This window comes from Lagopus muta, chromosome 3 (genome assembly GCF_023343835.1).
Source record: "Lagopus muta isolate bLagMut1 chromosome 3, bLagMut1 primary, whole genome shotgun sequence".
Taxonomy (NCBI): Eukaryota; Metazoa; Chordata; class Aves; order Galliformes; family Phasianidae; genus Lagopus; species Lagopus muta.
The window spans coordinates 48077327-48093286 of NC_064435.1; the positions used below are offsets into that span (position 1 = coordinate 48077327).

The following is a 15960-nucleotide window of genomic DNA, read 5'->3' on the forward strand; positions in this document are numbered from 1 at the left end:
CCACTGCAAGATGCTAATGAGCTTATGTCCTCATCCAGACTGCTGTGTGAGTGACGTTATGCAAACCTCAGGTGTTTGAAGTGGTGTCAGTACTCCTTAATTCAAAGAGGTTCAGTAGCAAAAGACAGAGTCATCACTGCTAAGTCATTCCCCAAAATAGTCACATTTTGCTTAACCTCACATCACTAGCTCCTGTTTGGAATTGGTTCTCCTCCTGATGTTTCCAACTCTTATTGCTGATCTTCCAGCAACTACTGTGCAGAGATATATCTTATTATTCACTATGTAGATGGCGAGATCTTTGGTCATGCCAATGTTTTTTTGGAAGACAGTTCCACAATTATGGCACCTTAGCCAAATGGAAGTGGTTACCCACTGTGGCTGTACCTATCAGCTGCAGATTTTCTGTTCTTTGAACAGGATACTGTCTTTGCTTATGTGTTCATATCATAATTAGGACTCAAAACACGTCTAGACCTTATGGCATCTATCAGGAAATCTGATCTATCTGAAAAACCTCATGAGCATGAGCAAACCTCACCTCTCAATATTTCGGAGTTCCACAGAGAAGTTCACAACCTAAATCTGTGGCTGGGGTACAGATGGCTATACAACTGGAGCACCTAGGTGCTTCAGGTCCAGGCCTTTTGTGTTTCTGCTTGTCTTTTTTGCCTTACACTGCAGATTATCATGAGTAGGGAAGTACAGCAGCAGAGGGAAACACGTTGTATTCCAGATACCGCTCTTCTCCCTGCGTGTTAGCACATACCTTCATGGGTAGTTTGGGCAGTGTGTGAGTTAAAGCAACAAAGTCATGGGAACTCAATCCCTTGTTCCAGTCTACCTGTGGAGGCACCAACCCCCAGCAGAAAGGGAGAATGGGGAGCTGGTGTGTAGAGGGATGTAATGTATTGCTTTAATGTTTGAAAGTGTAAATCTGTCAGGATCCAGAGTGTTCTTGTAAAAATAACCCCCTCTTAGTTTTGATAAAACAGCCACTTAGGTTAATCTGACTGTCTGTACACAAAACTTGTGCTGGTATTTTCTGTCAGATAAATTCTCCCTAACATGAGCTGACACTTAGCCTTTTCCAATTATATCCCCATGCTGAAGTGCATTTATGTATGTCAGCAGAAGCCTCTTAGGCCATCTGGAGCACTGTTTGATCAGCTCTGGTAGATGCAATACCTTCAGCTCGCTTGTAGAAAGCCAGAAAATAGCATTACAATCACAACGTTAAGTCTGTGACTGAGATATGCATATGCTTCAAGTTCAATATAGCAGTACCATTCTGTTCATAGAACTTAGTTATGGCTGAATATGGCTATTCAGAATCAGACTTTGCTATTGCCAGTCTTCTGCTACTGCATTTACTCCTTTTCAAAGATGATTGTGCAGCTTGCATGGATTACACAACAGATGCAGAGAACTGCCTTCCTGTTTCTCCAGTGTGTGCAAGCAATAGGCAGATGAGCCAACATCACCCAAACAAGCAGTGCATTCCCCAAACACTCTCTGTCCTACTCTGTTTCTCAAAACAATCATCTACTGCATTCAGAATCATGAGGTCAGGGATATTTGTCTCAAGTTCTGGGAATTTTCCATTCACTTATTCAAACGTCACAAATGTCCTTGCTTTCAAGGGCAATGAGTGTCTGGGTAAGATTTTGCAACTCGTTTTTTACAAACTCCCTTTTTTGTCAAATGTACACAATTTGCTTCAGCGAGCTTATACTCAGCTTTGACTCTTTTTGGCAGAGAGCTTAACACTGAAAACAAGCCAAAGCAGTATGAGAAGTTCATCTTCAAGCACAAGCAGCACTAGATGAGAGTCTGCAAATGCACTCCATTCCTTTCTGTATTCCACCTACCATTAAAATATTTGTATGAATGCTGCTTGTTTTTACAGTATTCCCAGAGCTGCTAAATCATTCAGTGAAAAGGTTTATCAAATGGTGTTTCACTTTACAATGCCAAAATGCTCAGTGTTCTTTGAATTGCTGTAGCCCACTATCTGATAGCTATGGATTACAATGTTAAGAGACCAAGATTTTAGTCTTAACATTTCTGCCCAACTCATTATCAAATACCTCTAACCCAGATGAACCACTACTAGTGAACGTGGAAATACCAGGCAGCTGTTTTGCCGTAGTTGTCATGTTACAAGTTTTCAGCTGTGCTCATATGCCTACTTTTGGTGCTCACCCACATTTAAGAAAGAAAGTGGCTGGTGGCAGAGCAGAGGGAGGTGAAGAGCAATTGCTTTTAGTCTCAGTCCTACTGTACTACAACCTGTAGGAGCAGGGTGCTGGGGAAAGTTTATGGGAGTACAAACTGACCTCCTGGGGCATCTGGTCTGTGACTGAGCAGTGGCACAGCCATGTTCCCAAGAGTGCCTTACAATAATCTTTTTGCTAAATGCTGCTGATATAATCTTGTGTAATGCCAGTGCCTTCTGACTTCATTTCCCACTTACGCTGATGAAATACAGAAAACTTTCTCCTTTGGTCTGGAAGAGAACTGAGTTACAATTTACTAGTTTTATGCTGTTTAAAAGGCAGACTACTGACTGTAGTGCCATGTTGTGAAAAAGTTAACTCCATCAGGTACAGAACAAGTAGCCATTCTATAAGAAAAAGGGAATTAAAACATTCCCTGGTGGAGCCTATATCAATGGCACCCTGTTAGTAAAAAACTGTGAGGCCTGTGTATGAATTTTTAAACAGCTGGTTACATAAGGAGTTTGAATCACAGCTCACACTGTTGTCTCACTTTTATCTAATTCTTAAGAAAAGACACTGCCCCAAATAAATAAACCCATCTGTGCAAGACCACTGAGTTATGTACAGAAGACAGGGAATGAATAATGTGACGGATGTCATAGATGGAATCTTTAAAAATAAAATTAAAAAAAAAAAAAAAGAATATTTTGCTGTCATTCAAAGACATTTGAGCTGTTTGGCTCTTGGGTAAAGCTTCAATGAATTCACTGTACCTTGCCTTCCTGGATGGTGACAACATCAGGCAAACCTCCAAGCACCCGGGCACGATCTGAAAGGAAACGAGCATAATTTACTTTGGTGTCTCAAAATCAACTGCGTCCCAGATTCTGTTCCCCCTCCAGTTCTTTCCTCTTATTTATGTACAACGTGTCTCTGATATCTGTGCTGGGAGAGAACTACTCAGCATTCTCAGCACACCATTTGAACTTAAGAAACATTCCATTCGCAGCAAAAGAAGCGTTAGCAGCTGGTGTCAGTCACCTACCGGGCAGAACTAAAGTCCGCGTGGTGCATCCTGCACATTTCACAATCAATTCAGAGTTACTTGTGATTACATACAGAAAATAATAATACTGATTTTTTGAGATCCAGTGCCGTAAACAGCGGGATAGATGAGAAGTGATGTTTTTGAGAAGAAATAAATGGCAGCTAAGAAAGTGCTAGAGCTTATGTTTTGATCTAAAAAAGGCTGCAGTCTCAGTGAAAGCAGTGAAATTTCTCTGCTTTGCATGGATCTCCATGTAAACAGGATCGGTATCTGGCCTACAGCTTCAAGCTCAAAGTCCCATAGAAATCTTACATAAATACAAATAAGCTGATCACATGCAAGCTTTGATGCACTTATTCTGGGGCAATGATTAGGTTAGTTATAATCTTGGTGGAGTCTGGCAGAGCAAGGAAAGGACAATAGAGAATATTCACATCTAATGCACTCTGTAATATATGCACTCTGGAGTAAATGACAACCTGATGGAGCATGACTACACTGTATTTGCCATCCCTCTGTGAATCATGCAGTTAGAAATGAACTGCCCAGGGCAGGGTCATTACTGGTCCTTTCCTGCTATCTCAGCTGGGCCTATCAGGAATTGCTGTATATAGCACAGCCGAACCCATTTCTCTTTGGAGTCTATGTCCAGTGAGGAGTTAGCTCCAATCCCTCTACCCATTTTTCTCTGTTTTTCTTAGAATCCAGTTCTGCTTTTGTTTTTATACAGGTCTGGAAATCACCTGCACTGAGATAACTTTTTGTGTTGTTACATTTTCCTACAGATTTTTCTGGAAACAGGAAAAATACTGATCTTAATAAACCAACTTGAATTCTAATGACTTATTTCTCAGACAATTATTACATATTTTTATTTTAATTGTTGTGTTGGAATTGAAATGTATCCAAAAGTGCCAGAAGATTCCCAGACCTGTCTTTAGACTATGCAAAAGGTTCTGCTGCTTTCTTACCCACCTCTTTAACACAGAGCCATTTAACATTTCAAATAGTTCAAAACCAGCTGAGTGATTTCCTCTATCTCAGAAAACAGAGTGTCTTTTGGGCATAAAACATACATGAGATATCTCAACAACAGAGGTGATTTTTGGATAAAGCCAATTGGTAATGAGAACAAGATCTTAGGCTGAAAATATCCACACAACCCACATTTACAGTGTCATTAGCTGCAATGTGCAAATATTAAATCACTCTTCTTGCTTCCCCCTAGTGCTAGGCCAGCCAGAGTTAGGACATGCACATACATGTACACATGCATACGTGTCCTCTTTCTCCCAACAGGCAACCTTCCTGTGTAGGGAGAGAACCTTCATAAACCATTTATTGCAATTATGATCAAAGAAGCCTCACTTACTTTTCTCTGCAATTGCAGCTTGCCTGGATTGAAAAGAAACAAAGAGAAAATTCAATTTCATTTAATGTTTACATAGAGTGATTGAAAAATAGATAGCTTATCTCTTAAGTTATCTTTGATCAGTTAAAGAAAACGCCTCTCATCATTTGGCAATACTGCTTTTTCTTCATTACCTAACTGTTGCAATGCAGTCACATGCAAAACTCCTACAGGTTTCTGTAGGACTAGGATTTATTTTTAGCTCTACCACAAAACAAACAAATACCTTTATTATTTTATGGGTTCTACTGCTGGATTGCATAATACTTACTTTAATCTCTGGAACTCGGCAAAGGCTTCATCAAATGCTTGATAAAGAGAAAAGTTGATTTTAATGGTAGGTTCAAACATAGGCTATCACAAATGTCATTTTAAAATGTGGAACTAAATTATAAATATAGACATCATTAAAGAAATATTAATGTATGGAAGCATGCTGTGATACTATATAATTTCTACAGGGCTAAATGATTCAACTGATAAAGGCAGTCATGTATACAGCAACTATTTATACACATACGCATGCATAAACACTTATTTTTCTCTACTAAAATTAAAAATTTAACACAGAGACATAGGGAAAGAACATTAGGTTGAAATTACCTCATAAAACAGAGGAAGTAATCCAAAATATACCACAATAATGCTATTCAAGCTTTTTTGATCACATACCCCTATTAGTAAAAACAGTTTTGAGCACATACATCCCAGTACATAAATATGCATTTATTTATAAATTACATACTGGTGTTACTGAAGTTTTCATGCTTCCTTCCCACAACCTAGTAAATTGTCTTGTGCACCTCACTTCACTGGCTTACGGGTACAAGAGATTTATTTTTTCCAAGTGCTTTTCACATCTGCTCTAAAGCAGTGCACTGATGGCCATGAACAAATCAAACAGCGAACTCTTATCTCCTTCATAAATTCAGGCTTAGCTAATGTCACGTGGTTGGTCAACATCTCCCACTTTGAAAGGAAAGAAAAAATTTATTTTTCTCAGAAATTGAGGATAGCATACAGAAGGAGCAACCTGGAGATGACTGTAAGTTTACTGGCCTTCCAGAGATGTTACAGGCCCAAAGAGAAGCTTTAGGGATGGGAAATGCTTGAGACAGAAAGTCAGCCACTCTGAAGCAGTTAATCTTCTCCCTGAGATGTGAGAGCTCTCTCAGAGTAAGAGCTTCCATCAGTCAATCAAATTAATCTTATATGTTCCTGAAACATTCCTTCATTGTGCTGATGAAAGGGACTAGTCTTGACATCTCTGAAGAATAAGGAGCCCTGTTATATCCATCAAAGAAATACAGTAGGAAAGTAACAGAACAAACTTGTCCTTCCTCTTCCAAATATTCCTCTTCCAAACTTCCAAAACTTCCTCTTCCAAATATTATTTGAAAGAAAGAGACAGAGAAGTCATTCAACACTATAACTTGTGTTTAACATTGCCCATCAATGCATGGGGTTTTGTGGGAAAACTCAAAAACTGGGCTGACATCTCCATAGGCAACTCCGAATCAAGCTGCAGACTGGTATTTGGACAGGAAAAAGTCAATTGTAATTTATAACTTGAGGGTACAGTATGAAGCAAATGGATGACACTACCGCAGAATGCCAAGCTGGAGGCAACATGCAGAGACCCTACAACCCAAAAGGTCTGTAGCACTGGTCTGTAGCACTGCCCACTCCACCACAGTGTTATACCCGTGTTCAGGTAGTATTAACAGTGTGACCAGCCTACCTTGCCCAGAAAGATCCACTGTCTTTTTGTGTCCAGTTTTACCATCAAAGAGTTCCATTGTGTATTTGCCTTTGTCTTGTGGAGTTGGCTCATTGATCTGCAGCCAGATCTGTTCCCCAGTGACACCAGTCTTCACTCTGTCTGTAAACCTAACCTGGGTATCGCTGAAAAAGACAAAATAGTGTTACCCCTTCATTTTAGTGGAATATAAACGGGATTTTCTGTGAGAAATCTCAGCAGTTACTAAATGACTTCCAAGGTAGAATGGCATGCTGTCATATTTTGAAGTTTTTGAAGCCAAATGTCAACTATAGACCAAAGGGGCAGAATTGTTATGACATTTTCTGTTCAACTTCCATTTCTCTTCAAAGTCTGTAGAATGAAGATGCGTCTGACTGGTGTATCCTCAAATGTTCATGTTCTCTTCTTAGCATAAGTTTATTTCTGCTTGGGCACAGCAGAACTATATAAGGCTGTACCTACAAAAAAATCCCACTTTTGTTACAAATGATGTTTGCTTAGTTTCAATGTTTCCTCACGTTCTGCTGCAATTTGGCTTTCACAATCAAATGCATTTTTACATGAGTAGATTTTCTTCCACAAAAAAGATCAATTTTTCAGCTTCTTAACTCGACAGTTAATTGCCTTGGATGAAGGATATGATATTTCTCAAGCAAGCTGTTCATTTTCTTTTTAATTGATGGCTTTGAATATGCTAGAGAGTCAAAGATCAATTTCATGTGTTTCAAGATTAAATTAATTTATAAAAATGAAATAGAGAAAACACAGCGACAAGAAAGAATGATAGAAAAAAAAGAGAAAATGAAGAGAGAAAAAAAATCCAGAACAATTCATATTTGGTTCCAGTTTTCAAACATTTGAGATACCTGGAGATACTGTATCAAACAGGTGCAAAGAAAGGGGAAAACCTCAAACTGTTACCATGTCCACACAAAGTGAAGCAGAAAGAATACTAATAATAGATTTAACGTAAACTGAGTTGTTTATTTCTCTGAGTTTTCCAATACAACTCTTTACACTGACTGAGAATTCAAAGCTGTCTCATGGATTTGGGTACACAGCTTCCTTTAATTTTATGGGGAGCTGGGCGTTCAAGTTTATTTCTAGAGTCTCAGTTCTCCTGTCTGTCTGATTTAGGCTTGTAGAACTCACAGGAAGCCCTGTCTGGATTTTACTGCCCTGGGCACATGTTAAAACTTGCTTTGCCTCCAAAACATGAACCCATGCGTAAAGAGGATGTGCCCTTTTGCCCTGGTCCCTGTGAATTATGGCTTTTAGACAAGCAGGCCTCCAGGCCTGGTATCTTTGAACCAGAGGCAGTGATCTCTAACAGAGCTTGCCAGTGCCATAGATTGTACACATGTCACTCCTCAGAACCACTCCAGAGGAAGAAGCAGCTCCCATTCAAGAGGTGGAAGTTCTCTGAAGCAATGCAGCCCTGACTCATGAGGGATAATGGGAAGACAAGTAAGCCTAGTCTGTCTCATACATCCAGGTTCTTTCTGAGTCTACAAACACCAAATTGCACAAACTTTTGCAAAGCTTAGTCATACTTACTTGTGCACCCAGCCTACTCTCAGATCTTCCACATAGTAGGTGACAAAGGAGTACAGCCTGATGCCCTCAGCTGTGCTCTGGATTTTCAGATCTGTTGCAGATAAAGCTGCAAGAAGAACACATCTTTATTTGCAGCCATTCACTGAGTGTCACTAGTCATACATCAGAGAAGTGACTTGAATGCTTACCAATCCTTCTGCATACTTCATTCATCAGATCTGCAAAAGCTGTGGAGACAAAATCCATAAATTAAGACACTGTGTCTGCAGCTCAATCATAGTACAAACACTGCCTCTGAAATAATTTCCCCAGGCAGTTCCAAAAGTAAATCAGATCTACACTTTAAAATGTATTAGAAAGCTGTGTTTGCCTGTTATTCCACAGTTTCCAGACTTTATTTTACCTTGATGAGTACTGTTGCAGCAGAACTAAACTATATGCTCTTTTTTTTTCCCATGTGAATACCCATATTCAGTTGGAATGACAACCCATCTATATGCATTATAACAGATTTCATTTTTCCCCAGTTGCTTGGAAAATTAAGTGGTCACAATGAGTGGAAGGGTCTCAAAATATATGAATGCAAAAACATAAAAAAGTGAAATCTTATAAAAATATCTAGTTCTATAATTTCTTCTTATGATTGTTGGCTTACACTACTGATGAGCCCTGAGGAAACAAGATCTAGCTTAGCACCAGTCATCACATTCTCCCAACATTATACATGCAATAAGGCATACTCAAATACTACTCATACTGAAAAATCTGCACTGTTCTAGTGAGATGCAGGAGGAAGGAAACTACAGGAAGGTGATTCATGCAGCTGTCCGTATTGCCTCGACCTCACCTACAGGCTGCTTGGCTTACAGCACGCAGAAAGGGTACTGACCTGTGTCTGTAAGTTTCAGCTCACTGATGTCCTTCCCTCTGTCATCCTTCAATATGACTTCATAAATTCCAGTGTCTTTCTTAGAAAACTGTAAAAACAGTATTCAAAATAGTTTCTGTACAAAAATCTAGATCTACATCCTAGTTCATCCTCACCCTGTCCCCATCCCCGAGGAGGTGCCTGATGTCTGGGACTGCCCTGGTGCCCTCAGTGCCCTACTGGCTGGGGCTCTGGGATGGGGCCTGGCAGCTGGGCCGTGCCTTGATGGGCTCATGGAGGGATTCAATCTGCACAGGTCTCTGGTGCTAATTCCCTTTCTCGGCTAGAAGAACCAGAACCAAAGAGACTGAGTGATTAATGCAAGTCAGACTCCACACCTTGAGATTGTAAATCTCAAGCAAGTCCATTGGGTAACTTCAAGAGGGTGCTCTCATGAGGGTCAGAGCGAGCAGCACTTCCCGAGTGCAAGTCACAACATAAACAGAGTCTCATTCTGTTGTGAACTGATACGCAAAGGAAGTGTCACACTTATTATCTCTTCTGTTCATCACTTCCTGAAAACATGAATGAACATTTAAAGATAGAAATTTGTTTTAGACAAAATGCAGACGCCCTGTGAGTTTTTCCATTTTTAAAACCCGCTTCCTTTTTTGATTGTTCTGTTCAAATACCAGATCATATCTTTCACCTGATTCACAACATTCAGATGAGGACTAGAACAGACAGTCACTCACCTCTGATATCAGCAGGGTGCACACACCATCTTTAAAGTCATGCTCTTCATCTACCATTATCTCCCTGGTATCTTTGTACCATACAATATGTGTTTCCTTCTTAATATTGGCCACCTAAAATGGACGAAAACCGTACCATAGTTATTTTCCACATTTGGTCAGATGAACCTCGCACTGCATGGATTAACCTGTTTGAATGCTGGGCCAGCATGAAAGAACAGCTAAAGCTTTCCAAACTGATTGTAGTGAGTTACAAGGAGGCTGCTGGAGGCCTCACAGTTAAAATGAAGGCTGCAAGGAAGAAACAGAAGGGAAGAATAGAGAGAAAAAAGGGTTATCAACAGCTTCAAGGAGTCCAGTGATCCTGTGAATCTAGCCCAGGGGATTTCGACACAGGTAAACAGGCAATAATCAGAAAGTCTTTGAATTCACAAAGACTCATCAACACCTATTAAGGTCTCTTTTGCTCAGCTCAGGGCGGATGGTTGGATGGATGGATGGATGGATGACAGACTTGAAGAAGCTATATTCCAAGGTGTTTTGTCTGAAATAAGCAGCCAGAGCACAACGTTCTGGTTTTTCTCTGCTTGCAGTACCTGGGGAAATGTGAAGGGCCTGGCCTGGATGACAGACCTAGCTCACTGCCTCGAACTGATGGGAGAGCTGTCAGAGAATGACAGCATTATGGTGCTGAGGCAGGCACTCTGCATTCCCCCAGAACAAATGTTACCATCATCCTACCCTGCTCCTGTTCCAGTCTCTCTCTTAAATGACTTAGGAAGCTGTGCAGGTGCATCTAACTAGTCTCCAGTAACAAAGTGGTAATACTCAAAGGGTATGAAACAAGAATATTTCCCTTGCTGAAGGTTCTTTTGCATAAGCCTTTTCCTCCTATTTCCATGCACAGAAACTAAGGCACTGCTGTTTGTTCAGATACCATGTTTCTGCAAAGAAACCAAAGTTTACTGATTATACTGCAGGAGTACAAACTGTTTGGCTTTCACCACTGTCTTCGTCAGTTTTTGAGGTGCTTTGAGCTGAACAAGGAGGTAAGTTTTGCCCAAGTCTCAGATCATTTGCATTCACCCCAGCATGATTAGCCCATGGTGCTTTCAATGGCTCTGTCCGTACGCAATATGCAGTTGGCAATCCAAAACCAAAGGCCATCTATTTAGTCCTCTTAGCCATCTAAACAGATGTTGATCAAAGTGTTTCTTGGAATCCTGTACCTAGTGTTTTCTTTACCTCTTACCTTACATTTCAGCATCACATTACATTCATCAGTAACTTCCCATCCCAGCTGATCCACAAAATGAGGACCTGTTCAAAGTCACAGACACATTTTTTTTAAAACCATGAGTGCTATTCATGATACAAAAACAAAGACAAATCTGTTTTTCTTCATAAGAACACTGTGATATTTTAAAGTGTTTTTGTTTTTCCCATTTCTCCTTCAGAAGGTAAGCAACTACACAAGAGAATAGACTAGATGTCTTTTAAGGGTCCCTTCCAATTCAAATGATTCTATGACTCTATTAAAAATGTCTATTTCAATTTAGAGCATATTAATATAAACAAACTCTTAAACACTTACATGATTATCATGAGTATTCTTATCATACCTTGTTTCCTGTGCCACTCTTTTCTCTGGAATTCTGCTTCATCTCGCAGCTTCTTGAATACTGGAAATGAAAACCATTAACGCATATGAGGATATATGGACTATATGATTTATTAGTGCAGTATTGTTACCAGTGCAACTCTGTCCTTTGGAGGTCAAAGAGAATCCTGTCACTGGGTCATTCTTTCTCTCAGTAACATAATACTGCACATTTTCTACACAATCTAATATAGGGAACATGCTTTAGCAGGGGGGTTGGGCTTGATATCATTGCATCTGTAGAAAAGCAAGCCCTGACAGCCTTCAATATTTTACATTTCTGGAACAACTCCCTTTCCTCTGGGCACTTTTAAAGTATCAGCTCTCATACGCTCTCTGTTCTATTTGAGGCAGACAAGTGCTGTGACACAAACTTTTAATAGTACTAGATCAGGAAAAGAGTGGAAAAGTGATGACTGCCAACCTTGGTATAACTTTCCTAGCCTACAGCGTAGCACACATTCACATACCATCACCGATGAGGACCAGGCTGGACTGATTGGTTGCTTTTCCATCCTGCAGCTGGAAAGTGTAAGTCCCTTCATCTTTGTCCTCAAGTTTATCCATAATCATTTCAACAAGGCCAGTATGCTGGTCCACCTTCATCTTATATTTCTTCAGGAATTGAAAGTAAATTAATTAATGAATGTCAGAATCACCATATATTTGGCAAACACTGATATCTTTGGGGGAAATTCTGCTTTCTTTGTTCTCATTCCCACTATCTCTTTCCCTGGCTCTAAACATAGAACCAAATAAGAAATCTGTTAATGATGGAAGCATGTGACAGTCCTACTCTATGACGAGTATTGTGATCTTTTTCATTAGAAAGGCACGGATTTGTATCTCTTTAGAACACTATTGCTTAGGAGTCAACATTTAAAAAAAAATTTTGCATAGAATGCTCTGACACGATCACAGAATCACAGAATGGCCAGGGTTGGAAGGGACCTCAAAGCTCATGAATCTACAATCCTCCTGCCACATGCAGGGCCACCAACCTCCCCATTTAATACCAGACCAGGCTGCCCAGGGCCCCATCCAACCTGGCTTTGCACACCTCCAGGGACAGGGCGTCCACAACCTCTCCGGGCAGCCTGTTCCAGCACCTCTCTCTGTAAAGAACTTTTCCCTGACATCCAACCTAAATCTTCCCTCCCTCAACTTAAAACCATTTCCCCTTGTCCTGTTATTATCTACCCCTCTTGTTTATAGGCTCCTTTTAGGTATTGAAAGGCTGCAATGAGGTTACCCCGCAGCCTTCTTTTTTCCAGGTTGAACAAGCCCAGCTCCCTCAGCTGTCTTCAGAGGGGAGGTGCTTCAGTCCCCTATCCTTGTAGAGTGCTCTATCTAACTATCAGTATTGCAACAAAAACATGCCACGAGTTGTCCTTGGGAATAACAAGCTCTGCTGCTGAAAACAACCACTTGCAAGTTTTCCCTTGGTTTAACACGTTCCTCCAAACAGGAAAAGGATATGAGAAGAGAGAACAAGTGGCCATAGATAAAAGACACTGGATGATCTGGGCTACTGCAGTGATTACTTGAAAACCACAGTAGTTGCTTACCTGTAATTACTTGGTTCCCTACATTTCAGGACCTTCTACAGTACCCATTAGTTAACAGACCATGTGGTACTCCCAAAGGAGGCAGGAAGGATGTTTATAAACTCATTCAGTCGAATTTAGCTGGAGCTCAGAACTATAGACAAAGTCTTTCTAGCAAGTGGTGTTTTCAATGACATACATTAATTCTGATGAAAATGCACTAGCATTCAATTCTAATTGGAAGCTATTGAAGATATTAGTGCTCATTTGTTATAAACACACAAAAGGGCAATGTAAAGCCTTACCTCTCCATTAAAAATTTCCTTATCATTAAATACAAAGTTGGCCTTTGCATTGCCAGACAATTTTTCAGCTTGCAACCAGAATCTCACTTCTCCTTTTTCCAGAATTTCTACTGCCAGCTCAGAGGCAAGTGGAATAGCTACAAAGAAGAGAGACAAGAATGAAGCATATACTTTTCTGCATAGGAACAACTATTTTCTTCACTTCTTCCATTCAGTTAATGTACTCAAGGTAACTAGCTTACAATAACTCTTTGTACCAATGGAATGCCTCTCCACCCACATTTACACAGAGCAACAGGCAAGATTGAATTATTTGATCTTTCTATCTCTAGGTCTAGGTACAGAGTTGAAATGTTTGCAATTTGAATTGTGCTGGGGTCCCTCCATTCCGACATGGGGCTAAAGGTAAACTGCAAGCATCTCTGCAGCACAGTGTGAACCTTCCTGGTGCAAACACATCTTTAATGAGTCACTTAATGTTGTTGCAAGGCAGTGAAGTGACTCATTAAGGAAACGATAAAACAAAATAAAACAAGCACAAAGGCAGATCAGAAAGTCAGCTGCTGAACTGCAGGTTGGGAGATTTTTGTAAGTAATTCTTGCTGAGTGGGACCTTTATCTCCAGAATTCACCGAATGTCACAAAATGCCCCAAATTTCCCCATTAATAATGAAAATCTGTTTATTTATGAATAATGGAAATCCCCACATTCAATAAGCTGTGTAAGCAGGAAAAAAAGTTCTTGTAAAGAGTACTCTACTACAAACTAGTCTTATTTTTTCCTCGTTCCTGTTTATAAAACTACTTTAACTTTTTGTCAAGTTATTTTAATCAGCAGTGTTAAGCAGGGGCATTTATACTCTGATATCTGGGGATATTTCCTCATTTTATTATTTTCCATCATTTTACCTGTCTTAGTGGACTCTCAAATTTCCAACAAACTCATATACACAGAGCATGCATGCTGTATGTGACCTCTGCCCCAAACTCCACTTTCACAGCAGTGTAAAGTCTGCCTTGCAAGGGTGTAACTGAGAAAAGTGCACAAACAAATTGCAAAACACCTGATTAAGTGTGTGGTGATGGGTGTCACCCTATACCTCCTCCCATACAAACCCCAGGGCAGGGTTTTCCCTAAACTTTACTTACCTAGAAGCCTCACTACAGGGAGAGGACTGGGACTGGTGTAGTACCTGGCATCATTTATCTTTCATTTTTCACCATGCTAATTCAGGTTGGACACTAAGAAAAATTTCTTTTCAGAAAGAGCAGCGAGGCAGTGGTACTGAGGCTGTCCAGGGAGGTGGTGGAGTCACCATCTCTGGAGGTGTTCAAGATGTGTGGATGTGGCACTGAGGGATGTGGTTAGTGGGCATGGTGGAGACGGGGTGACTGTTGGACTAGGTGATCTTAGAGGTCTTTTCAACCTTAATGATCCTACATTTCTAAACAGTGGGATACTTTCTGGGGCTGAACACTGCTGCCAAACCAGGTGGTGCCCATGTGAGGACTCCCTGCATCTTCTTTTCACAGGAGCACCCTTTCCATGAACCTCTACCCTCCCATGCTCATGCTTTTGGTGGCACAGAACACATCTTTGGTGAATATAAAGCTTCTGGGTGGTGAAGACACAGGGAAAAAAAAGAAAAAAGAGAGTAATGAAAAAACACAGAAGAGAAAAATGTTTAAAAATGAGTCCTAGAGAGACAGGAGTATTAAAAGGAATCAGTTGTGAAGCTTCCTTCCCTACTAGCTTGTGAGAAACAAAAGGCATGTCATATCTTGCATAATTTTTCAGAACAAACCACCAGAAATGCTACAGAGCCTGCAGAAGTAACAGGAGGAGGGTGAGAACAGACATCAGGCTGCTCTGCTTTTGTTTCACTGTCAGCTCTGTGGGAACGTCAAAGTCCCAGTATGCAATTAACAATGAATATCTTAGTCTAAAAAGGAAGAAAATACCTCAGAAACTGCTCAAGAAGAGGCTGAAAGGACATAAAAGGATCATTTCTTGGAAAAGGCCACTCACTCCCCCATCTAAAGTAATCAGACAGGTCTGTGTAACAGTCCTGCACCAGCAATAACCCTATTTCAAAATATTTCCATTTTACAAAACACCAACTGTCTTCAGGGATTTTGAAAAGCCATCATGCTTTCAATGTTTCACATCCTATTTGTATAACATCGCAAATCACCACGTGCAGTTGACAGAAAATCTTCAGGCAGACGCCAGTGCTAAACTGAAGAGCTGGAATATTTGTTTGCACCCAACACCAATACAATACTCTGTTCAAGAGCAGTTGAGTTCTGCAGGACCACATTATCCGAGCAACTCATTTTCCCACAGTTTCTTGCTGCAGATGTTTCCGAGTAGAAGTTAGAGTTAAGTGCAGTTGAGACATACAAACCAAACAACGTGCAAGAGCTTATATTGAATCAGAAATGGCAGCGACTCATTTTTTTGTCAGGAATTTGGGTATTCATCAGATTAGTGTTTATAAATATCTAAAAGAATGTGAGAGGCAAATGGATGAGGCCAAGCTCTTTTCAGCAGTGTGTACGACAGGACAAGGAGCATTGGCCCAAAACTTGAACATAGGAAGTTCCATACTAACATGCAGAAGAGCTCCTTATGGTAAGGGTGACAGAATACTGGAACAGGTTTCCCAGAGAGGCTGTGGAGTCTCCTTCTATGGAGATATTCAAGACTCATCTGGATGCTACCTGTGTGACCTATTGGAGAGAACCTGCTTTAGCAGAGGGTTGGACTCAATGATCTCTTGAGGTCCTTTCTAACCCCTGCAGTTCTGTGATTACTCAGAGAG

The 15960-nt window shown here is 40.5% G+C and overlaps 1 protein-coding gene across 5 annotated transcripts in view; it reads right to left on the minus strand.

The window, feature by feature from the left end:
* The window catches only part of MYOM1 (myomesin 1), a 76894-nt gene that overhangs the window by 8700 nt on the left and 52234 nt on the right, over positions 1-15960 (minus strand). For all 5 annotated transcript variants that reach the window (XM_048939750.1, XM_048939749.1, XM_048939747.1 and 2 more), the window contains 12 exons: positions 13136-13272; positions 11754-11898; positions 11246-11305; positions 10876-10943; positions 9624-9737; positions 8890-8977; positions 8189-8227; positions 8001-8106; positions 6423-6586; positions 4953-4989; positions 4643-4665; positions 2996-3051 (listed from right to left, as the gene is read on the minus strand). In XM_048939750.1, coding sequence (XP_048795707.1) covers positions 2996-3051; positions 4643-4665; positions 4953-4989; positions 6423-6586; positions 8001-8106; positions 8189-8227; positions 8890-8977; positions 9624-9737; positions 10876-10943; positions 11246-11305; positions 11754-11898; positions 13136-13272 — 1037 coding nt within the window. The remainder of the gene's footprint in view (positions 1-2995; positions 3052-4642; positions 4666-4952; positions 4990-6422; positions 6587-8000; positions 8107-8188; positions 8228-8889; positions 8978-9623; positions 9738-10875; positions 10944-11245; positions 11306-11753; positions 11899-13135; positions 13273-15960) is intronic.